The following is a 21,956-nucleotide window of genomic DNA, read 5'->3' as shown; positions in this document are numbered from 1 at the left end:
CTACACCGGTTGTTCATGTGACATAAAATTTGACTTGAAATAATATATATATATAAATAAAAAAATAATCTCCAAATAAGACAGTTCAATGAGTCATATTTGCACCTTTCAAAATGGATTGTAGCCAGTGGAGGCTGCAGAGGGGAGGATGACTCATTATGGCTGGAACGGAAGTAATGGAATGGCAAACTCCTGGAAACCATGTTTGATACCATTCCACTCAAGCCATTACCACGAGCCCGTCCACCCCAATTAAGGTGCCACCAACCTGTGATTGTAGCCGATCAGTTGACTTACTTCTAATCGTGTACATTACATGTTGTACTATAGCTAAAACTGCAGATCAGAAATTAAGAGCAATGTGTTTAACTACTCATAGAAAGGTCTCAAACACCTCACAAAATGCAGAACACTACTCTGGGATACTTCACTTTGGCAGATGAAAATTGCCATTACCGTACCAAACAAAGATTGAAAACAGTAAGGTGACCTCATAAAAAAAACACAAGCCATGTAACCAGTAGGTAACAAGTGAGAAATTCAGAGGCAACATGAATAGGCAATATAAAACAAATCAAGCAAAAGTGATTGAGAAGCAGAGGTTGCCCCAGTAAAAGAGGGGCAGAAGAGACCAGCAGGGTTGTGTGAGCATTCTGTCAGCTAGATAGATGTACATAGCATTTCATACAGCTATAAAATGCTATCTAGGGAATAACTAATATAAATCACTAAACAGAGATATAATTTTAAACAATAAGAAATCAAGTCATATCACTTGCCCTTTTGAGGCCGCTATTAGAGGTCTTAGGCAGGTATTGTGCACAAAATGTGTAAATGTTCTTGTCAAATGACATTGCTAATTTCACAAATCCTTCTCCAGTTCATTTATACTTGATTGATCAATAAAAAGGTGTGCGTACAACCTGTTCAACTTGGTCTCAGGGCTAATCGTATTATTCTGTATGTAAATCTGAGACATCAATTATGTTAAGTTACATTATGAATGGAATAGCAGTCGTACAATATGATACAAATTAGAGGACGTATAGTATCATACGTGTTACCCGGTCGTACAATAGCATACGAATTGGAAGACATAACTTATCATACATCTTTGTGGACGTATAGTATTGCACATCTTTATTTGAGACCAGGTTGCTTGTTGCACCGTAACAAAGGAGAATTAACATTGGCAGTTAGGGGAACGAATGACAAAGGTTAGGTGGATTTGGTTACGTTTACAATCAGGGTTAGCTAAAATGCTATAGTTGTCCCTAACGTTTCTAAAACATGCAACCTTTGGCTTGCTAGTCTGTCGCGGGTTACGCCCAACCATCCTCATTAACCAACCTCCCTACTTTAGTTTGTGTCAAGTAACTATCATACGTCTGGGAGGTGCTCAGAAATACATTTAGTACATTTTGTATTGCTCTGAGGCCAGACTGAACTGTCATGTACATAACGGTATACAATCTATAGTTCCACTTCTCAAACATTCAATATTTTCTATTACGATGCGTTAACATTGGCAGAGTACAGACAAAAGAAAAAAACTCAGTCTGATCAATCCAACGACGCACTCTACTCTCTCATTCAAATTGTAGCGTGCAGAGTTGAATGGCATGAGAGACCAGGCCCCACCACAAGCCATGGCCAGGTAGAGGAAGTCTGTAAAATGTGGCAGAAAAAAAACTACAAGTTGGCATATAAAATAAACCTTATTTTGTGTCTGTCATCCCAACATGACAAGGATGAACACTGGCAAAAGCCTCAGTGACCGATCTTTAAGAAAGAAGGTATCATGTCAGTGTGCAGAGGCCAGTAGCCATCTTGGAAACAGTCACAGCATCATCACCCCAGATATTTAATCTTTGTGTAAGTGTTCCTTTCTGCTGATGAAGCGAAGGAAATTCAACCGTAGTGGAGAAGCAGATGGCTTATTAAAACACAAAAACCCAATACAGCTATACCGACCCGGTGTGTCACCCTTGTGATTTTCAATGTCTTGTCTCCTCCCTCTGGCTGGCCAGTGCCATCATTGACTCCTGCTGCCTGTGTGGTGGTTCCCATCTGCAGCAGTGTGGTGATCTCCTTGACCCCTGCAGAGCTACAACATGGCTATGCTCTCTGGGGTGCAGTTGAGATGGGTGGATGTGCTGCTTCCTCCAGGGGACTTTAAGCCCTTGGCTCCCATGCCCAGCGACATGGCCCCGGCCGTGCCGCCCATCATGATCCCCGAGTGGTGGTGGGTCTGCTGCAGGCCGACCATCATGGTGTCGTTGGTGACCGTGCCAAACTCGTAGGTGAAGGTGCCGTAGAAGACAAGGATGTCCACGGTGAAGACCCACTCGCAGATGGCTGCTGCATGCTGGAGAACAAAGCTCTCGTGGATGAAGAAGATACCACCTGGGGAAAGAGTTAAGGAGACACAACAGCCCCATCGATGGAGGAAGAAAGGCCACATCACCCACAGAGGGTCCCAAATGGGACGAATCACCCGCAGAGGGGAGGAGGGATTGGTTTGGGGGTTTTATGACACCTCACACCAAATCGTAAATTGTATGCAGCAGACGACTCTTTTTGGTCTCTAGTATGGGGGATTGGAATGTCTCTTTGTTACAGGGACATTTTGTCACCCAAAAACTCTAACGTCCAAAAGTGAACACTGGGACAATACATTTCAACATCTGAATGTGGGGAATGATGAGATGGAATATGGGAAATGAATGTCTATCATTAAAAGAAAGGTACAAAAGTGATATAACGAAAATATTGTAACTTGAAGAGCTTTCACACTGTGTATATCAGGTTTACATCCTTTACATTGTGTAGGAAATAAAATAATATTTTTGTTATGATAGGAATGTGACTAGTTTTCTAACGAGATCATAGTTTTTGATGATGTTTTGGCCCATAACTAGCCACGCCCGAGGGAGCTCAGAGAGCGTGTCAGTATGACGGAAATGCTCCTTTTAACCAAAGTGTATAAAAGATTGAGTTAAGAATTAACATACCAGACTAGGACTCAAGCTGCAGCTAGGTCTCCATTGGGTCACGACCCTGAAAATCAACACGAGTTGAAGACAACGAAGTAGCCTCTAACAATCAATGTTACGGTTGAGTAGCTGTTCTAAGTACTGTATCTAAGAAAGTGAATTTAAGTAGGACCATCCGGTTATTCTCTTCAAATCATCGTCGACTACACTGCTCTCATCACATCTCTGGGGATCATCGACACGGCTGATTAGCTGTCCTCAGAAGACCACTCTTCCAGAACGAGTGAAAGTAAACAAACAACTAAGGAGAAGGACATTGTGACCTCTTGTGGACAATTAGAGCCTTAGACTTACGAACTAAGGAGAAGGCCCAATCGAACCCTTTTTACAAAGGCCTGGGTCCAACAGAATTACAAGACGAAGGAAGACCTTCAACACGTAAATACATGCATTACTTCTTACCCAAAACGGGTGGCAGTTCGGGGCAAGGTTTTAGGATTACTGTGAGTGTAGTTCCCAAATAAATCCAAGTGTAGTCTCTCCTTAACTCTCCATCTTTTTTAACAAGTGTCATATTGTGTAAGTCCGCTAGGGATCCATTTTCATCGTATTAAGTTTCTAATCAATAACCTATACGTGTGTGTATATCCTGTGTTATCATTTAGTTATCATTTAGTTAGTAAATAATCAAATCAATGTGTGTGGTACGAAGTAATGATTAATAACTTATCGATATAACACAAATTGAGTTTCAGTCGGGAGATGGTAACGTTATAAACAACTTCTTCCGTGGTGCCCCAAATTCCTAACGAGTTAATAGTTACATGATCAATTTAATATTGGGTAACAATTAAAACATAGTTATTTGTCAAATAAACTGGCATCCCATTAATTAAAGTCACGTCACGACACTATGCAGTGCACTACTTTTGTCCAGAGCCCCATTCATCACAGACAGGAACTAGACTACCGCTTACGTGGTTTCACAGACTAGCCATTGCAAGGTTTCAATACAGAAGAGAAATTACACATTAACTGTGCTTGATTTAAATTACATGACGCTATGGAGACATGATCAGTCACCTTTTATTAACTTCTTGTCAATAGGGGGGCGCCATTTCGACTTTGTAAAAATTCGTTCCCAAATTAAACTGCCTCGTACTCAATTCTTGCTCGTACAATATGCATATTATTATTACTATTGGATAGAAAACACTCTAGTTTCTAAAACCGTTTGAATTATTTCTCTGAGTGAAACAGAACTCATTCTGCAGCACACTTCCTGTCAAGGAGTGAGATTTCTGAAATCGAGGTCTCTGTTCTAGGGTCAGTTTATAAATTCCCATGTAAGCTATGGGGCTACATGCACTGCATACGCCTTCCTCTAGATGTCAGTAAGCGGTGAGAATTTGAATGGAGTGGATTGCACCATCTGGGGCCCTATAAAAGCCCGTGGAACGGAAGGTCCGTTCTTTTCAACGGGGCGCCTGGCGCAGGAGGGACATCACAATGGCGTCCTGAAAAGCTTTCGTTTTAGCAGTTCTATATCTCCGGCTCTGATTTAATTTGATTTTTGTCTTAAAAACTTCATAAGGTAGTTAATTTAAACCGACTTATAGCAGTTTATTGCGATTTTCTGGATATTCTTTGTCACGCGCTATCACGAGTTGGACACCTCTCCGGCACATAGCTAGCGTTAGCTGCTAATTCTACAGGAGAAGAGGACATCTTTCAACCAAAAGACGATTGTTCTGGAGAAAGGACACCTTGCCCAAGATTCTGATGGACGCTCGTCAAATAGTAAGAAGTCTTTATGCTGTTAATTCGTATTTATGTTGACAAATGTTAAACAATAATTCCGCCATGAATTTCGGTGCGGTCTCGCTTTAGCGCACGCTGTATGCGCAGTAACGTTAATTTAAAAAATCTAACACAGCGGTTGCATTAAGAACTAATGTATCTTTCATTTGCTGTCCAACCTGTATTTTTTAGTCAAGTTTGTGAATAGTTATCGATTAGATTAGGTGCCTCTCCAAGATGGCGCCGGACAGATTGCTTGAAGTTTGGCCACTACTCACATTGTATAACCACGATTTGTGCCGCTACATATGCACATTTTCGAACAAACCCTATATGCATTGTGTAATATGATGTTACAGGACTGTCATCTGAAGAAGTTTATGAAGGTTAGTCCAAAATTATATATCTTTTGCTTGCTTGTTACGATCGCTAACCTTTGCTGCTGGTAAATGGTGTTGTGTTTCTGGCTATTGTGGTAAGCTAATATAATGCTATATTGTGTTTTCGCTGTAAAACACTTGAAATATTGGCTGGATTCACAAGATGTTTCTTTCATTTGCTGTACGCTGTGTATTTTTCAGAAATGTTTTATGATGAGTATTTAGGTAATTCACGTTGCTCTCTGTAGTTATTCTAGTTGCTTTGGTGAGAGTTGTGATGGTGGCTGCAATGGTAAACTATGATTTATACCTGAAATATGCACATTTTTCTAACAAAACATATGCTATACAATAAATATGTTATCAGACTGTCATCTGATGAAGTTGTTTCTTGGTTAGTGGCAATTTATATCTTTATTTGGTCGAATTTGTGATAGCTACTGATGCAGTAAAAAAATGGTGGAGAAAAAAGTGGTGTCTTTTGCTAACGTGGTTAGCTAATAGATTTACATAGTGTCTTCCCTGTAAAACATTTTAAAAATCAGAAATGATGGCTGGATTCACAAGATGTGTATCTTTCATCTGGTGTCTTGGACTTGTGATTTAATGATATTTAGATGCTAGTATTTACTTGTGACGCTATGCTAGGCTATGCTAGTCAGCTTTTTTACTGATGGGGGTGCTCCCGGATCCGGGATTGGGAGGAATTAGAGGTTAAATGGTGTAATCCATCATGACCAATATCTAATAACCTACCCCCACCCCTCCACCAATCCCAGCGAGTCAGGAAGGATACTAAGGACAAGTGAGACCAGGGCTCCTGCGGCCAGCGCCACACGGACATGTGCCATCCAGTAGTCAAGGGCGGTGATGGCCATCCGGTAGGTGAGAACACACTGCAGGCACACGAAGAGCAGACCCGCAGGGAATGCCACGCCCGCGCCAACGTAGTGCAGAGACTTGGCATGGTCAACCTGCCCAGGGAGGGGGGGAAACATGTCAATCCATTTTTTTTAAAATTGAGATTGAAAACATACATTTTTATACACAAGTGAAGCCGCTCCGAATACCCAAATTCCATTGACTGTCCCCCTGAACCCGCCCACAAGACAAATTCAAAAACGTCACTCACAACAAAAGGGAGCTAACAAAGAAAATCACTTTAACAACTAAAACAGAAAGGGATTCAAAATGGGTTCTGAAAGGCACCCATGTGGGTGCACACTGAAAGTTGGCAAAGCCACTAGTAAGGGGTTATAAAAAAGACACCCACTAGGTTTGCCTCCAAAAAGAAAACAGGATAGGGAGTTAAAAGAATATGGAGCCCCCCCAAAAAAAAAAAAAAAAAAAAAAAAAAAAAAATGGAAACACCAAACTCAGGCTTCTTTCAAAATCACACCTCAGTTTACATGAAGTGTAGCTCTCCCCAACATCTCAAGCTCGCCTGGAGCACAGGGCCAGCCACTCCTAAATAGCACCTGGGCCAACACAGGTGAAACACCTTCCCACTAATGGGATAGCAACCAGCACAGGTATAACATACTGTGAGACTGATGAGATGACAACATGTGCTAACGAGCTATACGGGCTAAAGTCCAACCTCAAAACATAAAAAACCCAAAGCCTGTAACACCCACACCCCTTGTTTTTAACCAATAGACAACACAGGCAATCAGCAGGAGAATATAGCCACCACTTGATAATTGACAAAACTGTAAGTTGTTCTGGATAAGAGTGTCTGCTAAAGGACCAAAATTAAAAATGGTGGGGTTTAATTGACATCAAGTCATTGGGATAATACAGTCACAACTGGAGAGGGACTGGTGGGATAGATATGGAATCAAGATGTACTGTATGTCTAGAGAAGAATTGGCGTGAATCACCTGGAAGTTTCCCACCATGACCAGTCCTACAGCGTTGGTGCAGCCAGACAACAGGGCGTTGGTGTTAATCCAGCAACCGTGGCTGTGCTCAATCACCTGGGCATAGCGCAGAAGGCACACCATCACCACTGGGGGGAGAGCAAGAGAGATGGGATGAAGAGGAGCACAGACAAAGGCAGCAGAGTGAGTGGTGATAAATAAGACAGAACAGGAAGTAATGGAGAAGGGTCATGGATGATAAAATAGGGGGGGCAATAATGGAGGAAAGGCCACATGCATTATTGATTGAAGACCAGAGGCCATTTCAAGCCCTTCTGCACATACTGCTGACTAGTGGCATACACCGATTTGCTATGTAAATCCATCTAGACAAGATCAGTTAGGCCTATATAGGAAATTATTTTAAATATTTGTTTTGATAAAAGTTGACATTATACCTGTGGACTCAGCACCCGTTTGCTGTGTCATGGTGATAATGACTACAGTTCTAAAAAGGAAATTATGTGAGGTGATATATTTCTTAACACCAATGACAAAAAAAAAAAATGATAGAATGTATATTTATAGGTATTTAATCACCACCGTCAGATCATTATCACCATGACACAGCAAAACAATTCTGCACTGTTGCACAAACAACCAACCTTTCGAATGAGCCAATGATCATATTTGGGCGATATTCCTACTGAGATAATGTTTTTATTACGCCCACCCAGCAGACTGTCGACCAATCGCGTTTGTTGTCATGCTGCGTCACGTGGTTGCTAAGCTAATCATCATGCAATCCCTTCTCAAAGTCAGTGTATATGTCGAAAACCTGCCTATTTTCCTTGAAAGTACGTAATGTCACGATTCTAAAGCTATATGATACTGCAGATGGCAAGTCATTTTTTCTAGGGGGTAGATCAACTTTAATATTGATGTAAACTATAATCTATCTGCAATGTAATTGTCTGCATCATTTAAAATCCCCCATACACAGCACCAGTTTGGACACACTCATTCAAGGGTTTCTCTATTTATTTTTTACATTGTAGAATAATAGTTTAGATGCCAAAGATATGACACACATATTGAAAGTGTTAAACAAATCAAAATATATTTGAGATTCTTCAAAGTAGTCCCCCTATGCCTTGATGACAGCTTTGCACACTCTTGGCATTCTCTCAATCAGCTTCATGAGGTAGTCACCTGGAATGCATTTCAATTAACAGGTGTGCCTTGGAAAGCAATTCCACAAATTGCTTTTTTTTGCTTACTTCTTAATGTGTTTGAGCCAATCAGTTGTGCTGTGACAAGGTAGGGGTGGTATACAGAAGATTGACCAAATAGGGCTAAGACCAGGTTCATATTATAGCAAGAACAGCTCAAATAAGCAAAGAGAAGAAACAACAGTCCATTACTTAAAGGCATGAAGGTCAGTCAATTAGGAAAATTAAGAACTTTGATAGTTTCTTCAAGTGCAGTAGCAAAAACCCTCAGGCGCTATGATGAAACTGGCTCTCATGAGGACCATTACAGGAGAGGAAGACCGAGAGTTACATCTGCTGCAGAGGATACGTTCCTTAGAGTTACCAGCCTCAGAAATTGCAGCCCAAATAAATGCGTCAGAGTTCAAGTAACAGACATCAACATCAACTGTTCAGAGGAGACTGCGTGAATCAGGCCTTCATGGTTTAATTGCTGCAAAGAAACCACTACTAAAGGACACCAATAAGAAGAAACTTGCTTGGGCCAAGAAACATGAGAAATGGACATTAGACTGGTGGAAATCTGTCCTTTGGTCCGTTGAGTCCAAATTTGAGGTTTTTAGTTCCAACCGCCGTGTCTTTGAAACGCAGAGTAGGTGACTGGATGATCTCCGCATGTGTGGTTCCCACCGTGAAGCATGGAGGTTTGATGGTGTGGGGATGTTTTGCTAGTGACACTATCTGTGATTTATTTAGAATTCAAGGCACACTTAACCAGCATGGCTACCACAGCATTCTGCAGCGATACACCATCCCATCTGATTTGTACTTAGTGGGACTATCATTTGTTTTTCAACAGGACAATGACCCAACACATCCAGGTTGTGTAAGGCTATTTGACCAAGAAGGAGAGTGATGGAGTGCTGCATCAGATAACCTAGCCTCCAAAAAAAATCACCCAACCTCAACCGAAATGAGATGTTTTGGGATGAGTTGGACCGCAGAGTGAAGGAAAAGCAGCCAACAAGTGCTCAGCATATGTAGGTACCCTTCAAGACAGTTGGAAAAGCATTCCAGGTGAAGCTGGTTGAGAGAAGGCGAAGTGCAAAGCTGTCATCAAGGCAAAGGGTGGCTATTTTGAAGAATCTCAAATATATTTTGATTTGTTTAACACTTTTTTGGTTACTACCTGATTCCATGTGTTATTTCATAGTTTGTGTCTTCACTATTATTCTACAACGCAGAAAATAGTAAAAAGAGAAAAACCCTTGAATGAGTAGGTGTCCCAAATTTTGACTGGTACTGTATATACACACTTTTTTTGTTATATAATTTCTTTATTTTCTCCTAACCCTACCACCCCTCCCCTAATTGGAGTAAACTAATGGACAACAACACTTAGGCTTCTACATACATTTTATGGACAATGCATTTTACAATAGTCATCTTTTGTTTTTAATCCCATCCTTCAACTACCCTCAAATCTAATCTCTGAAGACCATCCAGATGGCAAGTTAATTATCTCACATCTGAGAAAAGATTTGTAATGTTGTACTTCTTGTTGCTGAAATTCGTGCTAATGTTGGGTTTTTGAGCTAGCGCCCATTGACATAGCATGGGCAAAGTTTCCCCCATCTCCTCAAAAGTATATCTGCCATTCCAAATGTTAGACTCCACTCTGAGGCACATCAATCTGCAGGTTGAACATGGTGAGATTGTAGACTCCTAAATTGATAGCGGTAAAGTCACACGAACTGCACTAACTAGCTACGTTACATGCTGATAATGTCTTTGGTTTTATTGCGTGAAGCTACGTTAGCTACCTAGCCAGCCAGCCCATAGAGGAACCATTGCATTGTGGATTTTGTAGTAGACTTGAGCTGCTACAGATTTTCACAACAATTTTACTACCAACCTTATTATAACGGCAAAATGAAACATTTGTTCGCCAATTTTTTGTTTGTTATTTAACACTGTAAATTAAAGGAATGAGTGGTTTGGGGGTGGATTTTTCCTTTGACCTCCAATATGTCACTGATGAGTGATACAAAGGGCACAGTTTATTGTCAGTGTGAGTGATGACAGAAGAGGGCTGCATCCCAAATGACACCCTATTAATCCCTACATAGCTCTCTGTTCAAAAGTAGTGCACTATGGGCCCAGGTCAAAAATAGTACACTAAATTGTGAATAGTTGGCCATTTGGGATGGAGAAGATGCTCTTCTTACCCATGAAGCCTCCGACGTTCCCGATCAGACTGAACAGACAGCTCTCAGGGGGGAAGGAGCCACATTTACTGTACGAGACCAGAGGGAGGAAACAACATGTCACTCAAAACGCATAAGGAATCCACTCACAAGTTGACTATGCCTATATTATGACCATGATTCAAATGTCATTCATGCCTTTTCCTAACAAGGTTGTTACTATTTCACCATTTCTCTTCTGGTATGGTTACAAGACTGTAGGTGAATGTATTATTAGAGAGCGAGAGAGAGGGGGAGGAAGAGCGAGAGAGACCCTTATTGACAAACAAAAGCAGTCTTCTCATGCTTGGTTGATTTTTAAAAAAGCAGCGTTGCAGTTCTTGACACAAACCAGTGCACCTACTACCATACCTCATTCAAAAGGCACTTAAATCATGTCTTGCCCAGTCACCTTCTAAATGGCGCACATACACAATCCATGTCTCAATGCTTAAAAAGCTTTTTTAACCCATCTCCTCCCATTCATCTACACCAGTGGAGGCTCCTCACAGGAGGAAGGGGAGGACCATCCTCAGTGAATTTCAGAAACATTTTAGTGATTTATTTTTAACTAAATATATAGTCACGTCACCAAATAATTCATTAAAAACACACTGTTTCGCAATGTACGTCTTCATAACCTCAACAGCACTCTGTAGGGTAGCACCATGGCGTAGCCGGAGGATAGCTAGTTTCCATCCTCTGGGCACATTGACTTACAGTTGAAGTCGGAAGTTTACATACACCTTAGCCAAATACATTTAAACTCTCACAATTCCTGACATTTAATCCAAGTAAAAATTGCCTGTTTTAGGTCAGTTAGGACCACCACTTTATTTTAAGAATGTGAAATGTCAGTATAATAGTAGAGAGAACTATTTATTTCAGGTTGTACTTATTTCATCACATTCCCAGTGGGTCAGAAATGTACATACACTCAATTAGTATTTGATAGCATTGCCTTTAAATTGTTGAACTTGGGTCAAACGTGTCAGGTAGCCTTCCACAAGCTTCCCACAATAAGTTGGGTGAATTTTGGCCCATTCCTCCTGACAGAGCTGGTGTAACTGAGTCAGGTTTGTAGGCCTCCTTGCTCACACGCTTTTTCAGTTCTGCCCACACATTTTTTATGGGATTGAGGTCAGGGCTTTGTGATGGCCACTCCAATACCTTGACTTTGTTGTCCTTAAGCCATTTTGCCACAACTTTGGAAGTATGCTTGGGGTCATTGTCCATTTGCGACCAAGCTTTAACTTCCTGACTGATGTCTTGAGATGTTGCTTCAATATATCCATATCATTTTCCTCCCTCATGATGCCATCTATTTTGTGAAGTGCACCAGTCCCTCCTGCAGCGAAGCACCCCCACAACATGATGCTGCCACCCCCGTGCTTCACGGTTGGGATGGTGTTCTTCGGCTTGCAAGCCTGACAATTTTCTTTCAAACATAACAATGGTCATTATGGCCAAACAGTTCTATTTTTGTATCAGACCAGAGGACATTTCTCTAAAAAGTACAATCTTTGTCCTCATGTAGAGTTGCAAACCGTAGTCTGGCTTTTTATGGCGGTTTTGGAGCAGTGGCTTCTTCCTTGCTCTGCTGCATTTCAGGTTATGTCGATATAGGACTCGTTTTACTGTGGATATAGATATTTTTGTACCTGTTTCCTCCAGCATCTTCACAAGGTTCTTTGCTGTTGTTCTGGGATTGATTTGCACTTCTCGCACCAAAGTACGTTCATCTCTAGGAGACAGAACGCGTCTCCTTCCTGAGCGGTATGACGGCTGCGTGGTCCTATGGTGTTTATACTTGCGTACTATTGTTTGTACAGATGAACGTGGTACCTTCAGGCGTTTGGAAATTGCTCCCAAGGATGAACCAGACTTGTGGAGGTCTACAATTTTTTTCTGAGGTCTTGCCTGATTTCTTTTCATTTTCCCATGATGTCAAGCAAAGAGGCACTGAGTTTGAAGGTAGGCCTTGAAATACATCCACAGGTACACCTCCAATTGACTCAAATGATGTCAATTAGCCTATCAGAAGCTTCTAAAGCCATGACATCATTTTCTGGAATTTTCCAAGCTGTTTAAAGGCACAGTCAACTTAGTGAATGTAAACTTCTGACCCACTGGAATTGTGAATTATAAGTGAAATAATCTGTCTGTAAACAATTGGAAAAATGACTTGTCATGCAAAGTAGATGTACTAACCGACTTGCCAAAACTATAGTTTGTTAACAAGAAGTTTGTGGAGTGGTTGAAAAACGAGTTAATGACTCCAACCTAAGTGCATGTAAACTTCCGACTTCAATTGTAAATAGAAAACCTAGGAGGCTCATGGTTCTCACTACCTTCCACAGTAATTATGACAACTTCCGGAGGATGTCTTTGAACCTATCAGAGATCTTGAAGCATGAAATGACGTCCACCCAAATCAAAAGATCAGAGAATGAATGTAGTACTGAAAGTCTAAGCTGAAGCCATCTAGCACTGCAATGCATGTTGACTCAAAGAGAAAGACAATAGTTGAACAAAGAAACAAAACTGGGATAAACATATCTGAATTTGTCCAATAGAAACTCTCATTTGCAACTTTTGGACTAATGATTACACCCTAGATCAGCTAGATGCAGGCAAGAGTGTGCAAGACGGTATTGAAAGTTTCACTGTGTCACCTTGATTACTCAAATCTCTCTCAACCTGTGCACAGACGTTGTAAACTTTTCATTGGCTATGTTGCAGCAACCTCTTGATGGGTATAGGGAAAATTCAAGTATCATGTAGTAGCCTAAACCTATCAATGTCATATTGAGCTCGGTGAATGGAATGAGTCATCCAATATGCTGTTAAAGAAATTAGGCATTAATACATTTTTGAAAATGTAATTACAATAAAACAGTATTACCTTATTTACATAAGTATTCAGACCCTTTGCTAGGAGACTCGAAATTGAGCTCTGGTGCATCCTGTTCACATTGATCATCTTTGAGATGTTTCGAGAACTTGGAGTCCACCTGTGCTAAATTCAATTGATTGGACATGATTTGGATAGGCACACACCTGTCTCTATAAAAAAGTCCCACAATTGACAGTGTATGTCAGAACAAAAACCAAGCCATGAGGTCAAAGGAATTGTACATAGAGCTAAGAGACAGGATTGTGTGAGGCACAGATCTGGGGAAGGGTACCATATTTTTTTTGAAGCATTGAAGTTCCAAGAACAAAGTGGCCCCCATTATTAAATGGATAAGTTTGAAACCACCAAGACTCTTCCTAGAGCTGGCCGCTCAGCCAAACTGAGCAATCAGGGGAGAAAGGCCTTGGGGAGGTGACCAAGAACCCGATGGTCACTCTGACAGAGCTCCAGAGTTCCTCTGTGGAGAAGGGAGAACCTTCCAGAAGGACAACTATGCAGCACTCCACTAATCAGGATTTTATGGTAGAGCGGCCAGACTGAAGCCACTCCTCAGTAAAAGGCATATGACAGCCCGCTTGGAGTTTGCCAAAAGGAACCTAAAGACTCTCAGACCATGAGAAACAAGATTCTCTGGTCTGATGAAACCAAGATTGAACTCTTTGGCCTGAATGCCAAGCGTCACGTCTGGAAGAAACCTGACACCATCCCTACGGTGAAGCATGGTGATGGCAGCATCATGCCGTGGGGATGTTTTTCAGCGGCAGGGACTGGAAGACTTGTCAGGATCGAGGGAAAGTTGAATGGAGCAAAGTACAGAGAGATCCTTGATGAAAACCTGCTCCAGAGTGCTCAGGACCTCACTGGGGCAAAGGTTCACCTTTCAACAGGACAACGACGCTAAGCACACAGCCAAGACAATGCAGGAGTGGCTTCAGGACAAGTCTCTGAATGTCCTTGAGTGGCCCAGACAGAACATCTCTGGAGAGACCTGAAAACAGCTGTGCAGCAACACTCCCATCCAACCTGACAGAGCTTGAGAGGACCTGCAGAGAAGAATGGGAGAAACTCCAAATACAAGTGTGCCAAGCTTGTAGTGTCATACCCAAGAAGACTCAAGGCTGTAATCGCTGCCAAAGGTGCTTCAACAAAGTACTGAGTAAAGGGTCTGAATACATCTGTGATATTTTTTATTTAATACATTTGCAAACATATCTTAGAACCAGTTTTTGCTTCCTCATTATGGGGTAGTGTGTATAGATTGAGGAGAAAATGATTTAATCAATTTTAGAATAAGACTAACGTAACAAAATGTGGAAAAAGGCCAATGGGTCTAAATACTTTCCGAATGCACTGTATATCAATGAATTGTCGAGAACACTAGACCAGTCTGCAGCCTTACCCTACTGGACTCGGAAATCAAATGTCTGTTTGCAGAATATCTGGTGCGTCGGTCCCCAACCAAGTAGGGCCTACAGCAGCACCTAAGCTTCTGCACAGATTCTGGCCCTGACAGTAAATCTCGGGAAGACAAAAATAATGATGTACCAAAAAAGGTCTAGTAGCCAGGACAACCATTTTCAGTGGTATTGTTAACAAGCACACCCACATAAAAAATAAATAAAATGAAAACCGGTTCAGCCCCTGGTTTGACCGTGATCTTGCAGAGTTACTCCACCTCAAGAATTGCATTTGGCGAAAGGCTTGGCATACGCATACTCAGGCTGACTGGCTCTCGTTCAGGCAAATGAGTAATAAGTGCACTCAGGCTATCCGGAAGGCCAAAGTTGGTGACTTAAAAGGAGAAGTTCTCCCTCTCTGTGGGTCTAACCCCAAGAGGTTCTGGTAAACGGTTAAAGATCTGGAGAATAAGCCCTCCTCACAGCTGCCCATGTCCCTTAATGTTGATGTGGTTGTTACTGACAAGAAGCACATGGCTGAACTCTTTAAATCACCACGTCATTAAGTCAGGATTCCTATTTGACTCAGCCATGCCTCCTTGCCCGTCCAACATTTCCTCATCTCCCACCCCTTCTAATTCAACCCGATGCTTCTCCCTCTTTTTCCCCTGTCCCGCTACAAAGTTTCTCCCTGCAGACGGTCACTGAGTCCGAAGTGCTAAAGGAGCTAAACTTGACCCCCCCAAAAAAACATCTTAGTCAGATGGTTTAAACCCTTCTTTAAGGTTGCTGCCCCTATCATCGCTAAGCCGGTCTCTCCTTTCTGGAGAGGTTCCCATTGCTTGGAAGGAAGCCATGGTTCATCCTTTATTTAAAAATGGGGAGATCAAGCTGATCCTAACTGTTATAGGCTTATTTCTATTTTGCCCTGTTTATCTGACTGGCTTTCTTGATGTCTATAGTATTCTCTCTGGTATGCAATCTAGTTTCCGCTCAGGTTATGGATGTGTCACTGCAACCTTAAAGGTCCTCAATGATGAAACCATTGCCCTTGATTCTAAGCAATGTTGTGCTGCTATTTTTATTGACTTGGCCAAAGCTTTTGATGTCTCTGAGGGGTCTTTGGCCTGGTTTGCTAACTACTGCTCTCAAAAAGTACAGTGCATAAAGTCAGAACATCTGCTGTCTCAGCCACTGCCTGTCACCAAGGGTGTACCCCAAGGCTCAATCCTAGGCCCCACGCTCTTCTCAATTTACATCAACAACATAGCTCAGGCAGTAGGAAGCTCTCATCCATTTATATGCAGATGATACAGTCTTATACTCATCTGGCCCCTCCCCGGATTTTGTGTTAAATTCTCTACGACAAAGCTTTTAGTGTCCAACAAGCTTTCTCTGCCCTTAACACATCCAAAACAAAGGTCATGTGGTTTGGTAAGAAGAAAGTCCCTCTTCCCACAGGTGTTATTACTACCGCTGAGGGTTTAGAACTTGAGATACTCCCAAGTACTTGTATGAGGTGACTATGGCTAGACGGTACACTGTCCTTCTCTCAGCACATATTAAAGCTGCAGGCTAAAGTTAAATCTAGACTTGGTTTCCACTATCGTAACCACTCCTTTTTCACCCCAGCTGTCAAACTAACCCTGATAAAGATGACCATCCTACCCATACTAGAATACTGGGACGTAATGTATAGATCGGCAGGTAAGGGTGCTCTCGAGCGGCTAGATGTTCTTTACCTTTAGGCCATCTGATTTGCCACCAATGCTCCTTATAGGACACATCACTGCACTCTATATGCCCTCTATGGTTGTGAGGTCTGTGGTCCACTCACCAACCAATAATTCACAAAATGGCACAAACACCCAATTGAGACTATAATTTTGTAGAATTCTGCATGTAATTTGTGTACAACACAAGCAATGTATACAGAGCAGAATTAGGACTTCGCCCACTAGTAACAAAATCCAGAAAATATATATCTTAAATTCTACAACCATCTAAAAGGAAGCGATGCTCACACATCCTATGACAAAATCATCACCTACAGAGAGATGAACCTAGAGAAGTGTCCCCTCAGCCAGCTGGTTCTGGGGCTCTGTTCAAAAACACAAACAGACCCCACAAAGATCCAGGACAGCAACACAATTACACCCAACCAAATTATAAGAACGCAAAAAGAAAACTGACATACTAGAAAAAAGAAAAAAAGAGCAAACTAATGCCATTTGGCTGTAAACAGAATACCTGACCACTGACTGACAAAATAAAAATAAAATTATTGACTATGTACAGACTCAGTGAGCATAGCCTTGCTATTGAGAGCCATAGCCCGTCTTCTCTACAGAGCCATGTCTGCCTCTGTGCCCACAAAACGAGGTGGACACTGAGCTGCACTTCCTAACCTCCTACCAAATGCATGACCACATTAGAGATACATATTTCCCAGAGACCCACAAAGAATTTGAAAACAAATAAAACATTGATCAACTCCCATACCGGTTACATAATGACCAAACCAGCGCCGTGCGTGTGCTTGTTGAGTTTGTCTATCCCCACCAGGCTCAATCAGGACACGCAGGTTGAAATCTCAAAATTAACTCTGAACCAACTATAATAATTTGGGGACAGGTCAAAAAACACATTAAACATTCATGGACATTTAGCTAGCTAGCTTGCTGTTGCTAGCTAATTTGTCCTGCGATAAAAATATTAGCAAGTTATTTTACCTGAAATGTACCGTCTTTTTTTTTGTTGCTTGATCGTTGTAGAATATCGGCCCATTTAGAGTTACAACATCGTGTGTTCTATACTCTGACAATTAATCCACAGATTAAAAGGGGAAACCTAGTTAGTTTAGGTTGGCAACCACCTTTAAGATGCACTACTGCAACCAACCGGACTGGAGTGTGGACCTCGTTCATCTTTCAATCACCCACATGTATATGCTCCTAAAAACCAATGAGGAGATGGGAGATGCAGGTCTTGCAGTGCGTCAAATGTCTATTTTAGCGCCTAGCTACGCTAACACTCATTGATGCGCACAAGCAGTTTTGATGAGATGACTGAACACGTGTACATTATTTTGCAATGCTCACGCACAAAACGCAGCAGGTGTGGTCAGCATGAAAGGTGAGAGAGCGCAAGCGAACGAAGGAATGTGAGACCTGATGAGAGGGATGTCCTGTATGGTGCAGCACGTCTTAGGGAAGCCTGGCCTGGCCATCTCCTCTGTACATGTCACATTGTAGGACCTGCACACAAGACACAATTTTGGGAGGGAATTAGCCCTTTTTTGTTGTCAAGCAGATGATATACTGTAGTATCAAGTCAATGTAGGCTATAAATCCAAAGACAAAACTGTGTCTTCTTTACTCCCACAAAGTTTTATATGAAACTCACTGAAGGGTCACTCACCAGTTCTCCACAGGACAAACGTGCTGATTCATCACAGCCATGGCGTAGCTGTGGGGGAAAACAAACAGATCAATGACTTAAAATCACAACATTATGGACTGGATTCCTGGACATATATTAAGCCTAGTCCTGCACTAAAAATGTAGATTCTCCATTAAGCATGCTTTTTTAAATCCAGGACTGGGCTTAATCTGTGTTCTTAAATCGGTGTCCTTAATCGGTGTCCAAGAAACCAGTTATCAATGTTTCTCTGTCAATCACTTTGTAGTACACCCTTAGTAAGGAAGACAAATGTAACTGGAGCCTAGTATTTGAGAACTCACACTATCCATATTCCTGTGATGGAGAAGGCAGAGAGGCTGACAGGCAAGACGATCCAGGCAGTCATTGGACTGGCAGTGTGCGATCTTTGTTCAAAGCATGAGGGAGAGGAGGGCTTCAGGGTGGACAAGGCAGACAATGAGGGGACAAGGTGGGGACACTAACAGGTAGGGAGGACAGACACGGGGGGGCATGAGAGGAGGACAGGGGGATGGCACACTGCTTGTGTTATGCCGCCCGATGCCTGCAACCAGCAGCTGTCTTTACCACAGAGCAGGGAGTGAGAGAGTTGAACAAAAGGCCAAATGTGAGCAGAGGAGAAAAGAGGGGCAGGGGAGAAAGAACAATTAGGCATAGTATTTGTAGTTTATTTTTCAGTAGGGTGACTTCACTTTCTTTAGTTGCCTGAAAAAAAAATTCAGACATTAGGAATTCTAAAATCAGGTATCCAGGGTCTAGGAAAATCACACCACAATAACATTTAACAGTTTATTAATTTAGCAGACACTCTTATTCAGAGCGACTTACAGGAGCAATTAAGGTTAAGTGCCTTGCTCAAGAACACATCAGATTTTTTACCTAGTCGGCTCAGGGATTCGAACCAGCGACCTTTCGATTACTGGCCCAACACTCTTTGTCAAATCACCCTTTGTCAGTATAACCTACAGAAGAAAACAAAATCTGATTGGTCATTGATATACTAAAATGAGTGTGTTGACTGACATTATAAGCAGTGTCATTTTGCACAGTGTGCAGTTTAGGCCTGTAGTTTCAACCTTCGCTCAGACTCACTGGGATTAGAATGAACTAAGAATGATCACACCGTAACTAAAACAAGCTCTTGGTTTTCCATGATCACGTTAGAAAACAGACTAAGACTTAGGTTAAAGGTGTAGTTTAGTTTTCAAGTAGTACTGTAATACAGTATATTTTATACAATGTGGGGGCGGTAGAGATACTGAGCGCTCATCTCAGTGACAAATGAGAGGCCATTGTTTCCTGATACATTTACACAGGGAAGAGATAATGGAGAGGTTCATGACAGAATATTAACTGTCTAGGCATGATTAATTTCCCCATTTAGCTGGATATCGCTTCTCAAGTCTCACAATTATCAACCCCCACTGTTACTGAAGCATCGGACTTGGCTAGGGCAGGGGTCCCTCTCTATCGTGCTAGGCTAATTAATTTGAGGTCCAACTGCAGCAAGCAACAATTATTGGGTTATCTAGATGACTGGTGTTGAAATTGAGTAGCTATGATCCATTGTTGCACTGTGGCTGGCATGGATGATCAGATTATCATTGTCAGAACACCGGCTGTTAGCCAGCTATCAAGCCAACGTTAGCTAACCGCTAGCTAGCTAACTAGCTAATTAAAGCTAGTCTCAAATGGTTGGCAGTACACCCTGCAAGTGTGACAGGTAAACTAGCCAGCTACAGTAGGATCAAATGCATTACCTAGCTACCAACAGTAGTTAATGCATTTGATCCTATTAACGTTACATCGTTCCTCCTAGTTAGCTAACGACATAGCGTCTTTTTTCGCTAACCAACGTTAGTCCATACGCAAATGAACGTAAGCTAACTAGTCAACACTGCTACTAGCTAACACGTTAAAGCGGGGGTTGTGCGGCAGTAACGTTGGGTAAAGTGTGTTCACTGACAGACAGCTGGTTTATGCTGGCTAAATAATTATTCTCCCCTTTCTCCAAAGCAAGTAGCTAACTTAGCTGGTGGGCTGGACAACTGAACAAAAGAGAGGGGTTAGCGGTGCCTGACTGGCTAGTTTTGATCCCGCATACAAGTTAACCGTCCACAACAGTAGCACATATAATGAAAACCACTATGTACATACCCCAGATCCCGCTATTCCCACCACGAACCTCAACATTGGTTTCCCTTTAAAACGGACCCCTCCACTCAAATCGTGCGTGCCACTCTTCTGCCTCTTCTTCCTCTGTGGGTTTTATGGCGGACTACTACCTCAAAAGTTGTATTGCCGCCACCAACTGGACGGGTTGAAACCAAAACAAGGTAAAAAGAAAATCCATACGTGATTGTGAAACTAACTTAATTCACCAAAATAAAAATAGTACATTGACAAAACAAAACTCCTACTTCTTCCTTCTTTCAATTCTCAATATCTACATTCTCAGGCTCTAGGACCTGAGGGTGGTACAGCTTGTGACAATATTCCATGTAATACCTTTGCTGAGAAATCTTTCAGCCCCAGGAACCACTCCACCACTTCCACAATGATTTCTATCTTCCTGGACCTTCTCTCCACCTTGGCAGTGCCATTTATCACTCTAGCTATAAAGGTCAAAACTCCACCTTCCTAACCTTTAAAATGTCAGGATCCTGCAGCCTGTAGTTAAGGCTTATCAAATCAATTCAAATCCATTTTTATTGTTCACATACACATGGTTAGCAGATATTATTGCGAGTGTAGCAAAATGCTTACGCTTCTAGATCCGACAGCGAAGCAGTATCTAACAGGTAATATATAACAATTCCACAACAAACCTAATATCTAACAAATTCCACAACAAAACCTAATACACACAATCTAGTAAAGGAATGGGATAAGAATATATAAGTATAAAATATATGGATGAGCAGTGACAGAGCGGCTAAGATGCAATAGATAGTAAAGAATAGATTGTGAAGGATGCAGTATACATTAAATACAAAGTAGATGAGTAATGCAAGATATGTAAACATTCTTAAAGTGGCATTATTAAAGTGACTAGTGTACCATTTATTAAAGTGGCCAATGGCCATCTCTCTGTGCTAGTGGTGGCTGTTTAACAATCTGATGGCCTTGAGATAGAAGCTGTTTTTCAATCTCTCTGTCCCAGCTTTGATGCACCTGTACTGACCTCGCCTTCTGGATGGAAGCGGGGTGAACAGGCAGTGGCTCAGGTGGTTATTGTCCTTGATGATATTTTTTGCCTTCCTGTGACATCGGGTGTTGTAGGTGTCCTGGAGGGCAGGTAGTTTGCCCCCGGGGATGCGTTGTGCAGATTGCACCATCCTCTGGAGAGCCTTGCGGTTGTGGGTGGTGCAATTGCCTTACCAGGCGGTGATACAGCCCAAAAGGATGCGCTCAATTTTGCACCTGTAAAAGTTAGTGAGGGTGTTTGGTGACAAGCCACATTTTTTCAGCCTCCTGAGGTTGAAGAGGCGCTGTTGCGCCGTCTTCACCACACTGTCTGTGTGCGTGGACCATTTCAGTTTGTCGGTGATATAAACGCAGAGAAACTTAAAATCCACCTCCATGGACTCTTCAAGTGCACCATTCAAACCCTCAACCTTTTTAACAGCTGCTCTGGATAGCCCTTACTTTGGCCACCTCATTCTCTTTCACCCTTGTGGGGCATTCGAACGACATGGCTTCATGG

The 21,956-nt window shown here is 42.0% G+C and overlaps 1 protein-coding gene across 2 annotated transcripts; it reads right to left on the bottom strand.

The window, feature by feature from the left end:
* Positions 1 to 1,127: 1,127 nt before the first annotated feature.
* On the bottom strand, positions 1,128 to 20,520 carry LOC120063351 (transmembrane protein 150A-like). Of its 2 annotated transcripts, none has more exons than XM_039013689.1 (9): positions 20,436 to 20,520; positions 19,130 to 19,212; positions 18,553 to 18,811; positions 18,230 to 18,277; positions 17,980 to 18,066; positions 10,478 to 10,545; positions 7,060 to 7,187; positions 5,973 to 6,150; positions 1,128 to 2,406 (listed from the first exon to the last, which is right to left on the bottom strand). In XM_039013689.1, exons 3-9 carry the CDS (start codon positions 18,615 to 18,617, stop codon positions 2,108 to 2,110), a joined length of 873 nt encoding a protein of 290 aa, XP_038869617.1. In that variant the 5' UTR covers positions 18,618 to 18,811; positions 19,130 to 19,212; positions 20,436 to 20,520; the 3' UTR covers positions 1,128 to 2,107. The 2 variants fall into 2 exon arrangements, with proteins under 2 accessions (XP_038869617.1, XP_038869616.1); XM_039013688.1 differs by having other exon boundaries at positions 20,408 to 20,487.
* Positions 20,521 to 21,956: the final 1,436 nt, after the last annotated feature.

The sequence above is a fragment of the Salvelinus namaycush genome, chromosome 18 (genome assembly GCF_016432855.1).
Source record: "Salvelinus namaycush isolate Seneca chromosome 18, SaNama_1.0, whole genome shotgun sequence".
Taxonomy (NCBI): Eukaryota; Metazoa; Chordata; class Actinopteri; order Salmoniformes; family Salmonidae; genus Salvelinus; species Salvelinus namaycush.
Note: the sequence above shows the minus strand (reverse complement) of the source record. Positions and strands in the feature narration are given on the sequence as shown.

What these genes read in the sequence shown, in the direction of transcription:
- LOC120063351 (XM_039013689.1), bottom strand. Translation starts at nt 18,617, where the DNA reads ATGACTGCCTGGATCGTCTTGCCTGTCAGCCTCTCTGCCTTCTCCATC. An exon ending in GTTTGTCCTGTGGAGAACTG is followed by an intron (nt 18,067 to 18,229) that starts GTGAGTGACCCT and finishes TCTTGTGTGCAG; the next exon opens with GTCCTACAATGTGACATGTA. An exon ending in CAGGACATCCCTCTCATCAG is followed by an intron (nt 10,546 to 17,979) that starts GTCTCACATTCC and finishes GGTCTCGTACAG; the next exon opens with TAAATGTGGCTCCTTCCCCC.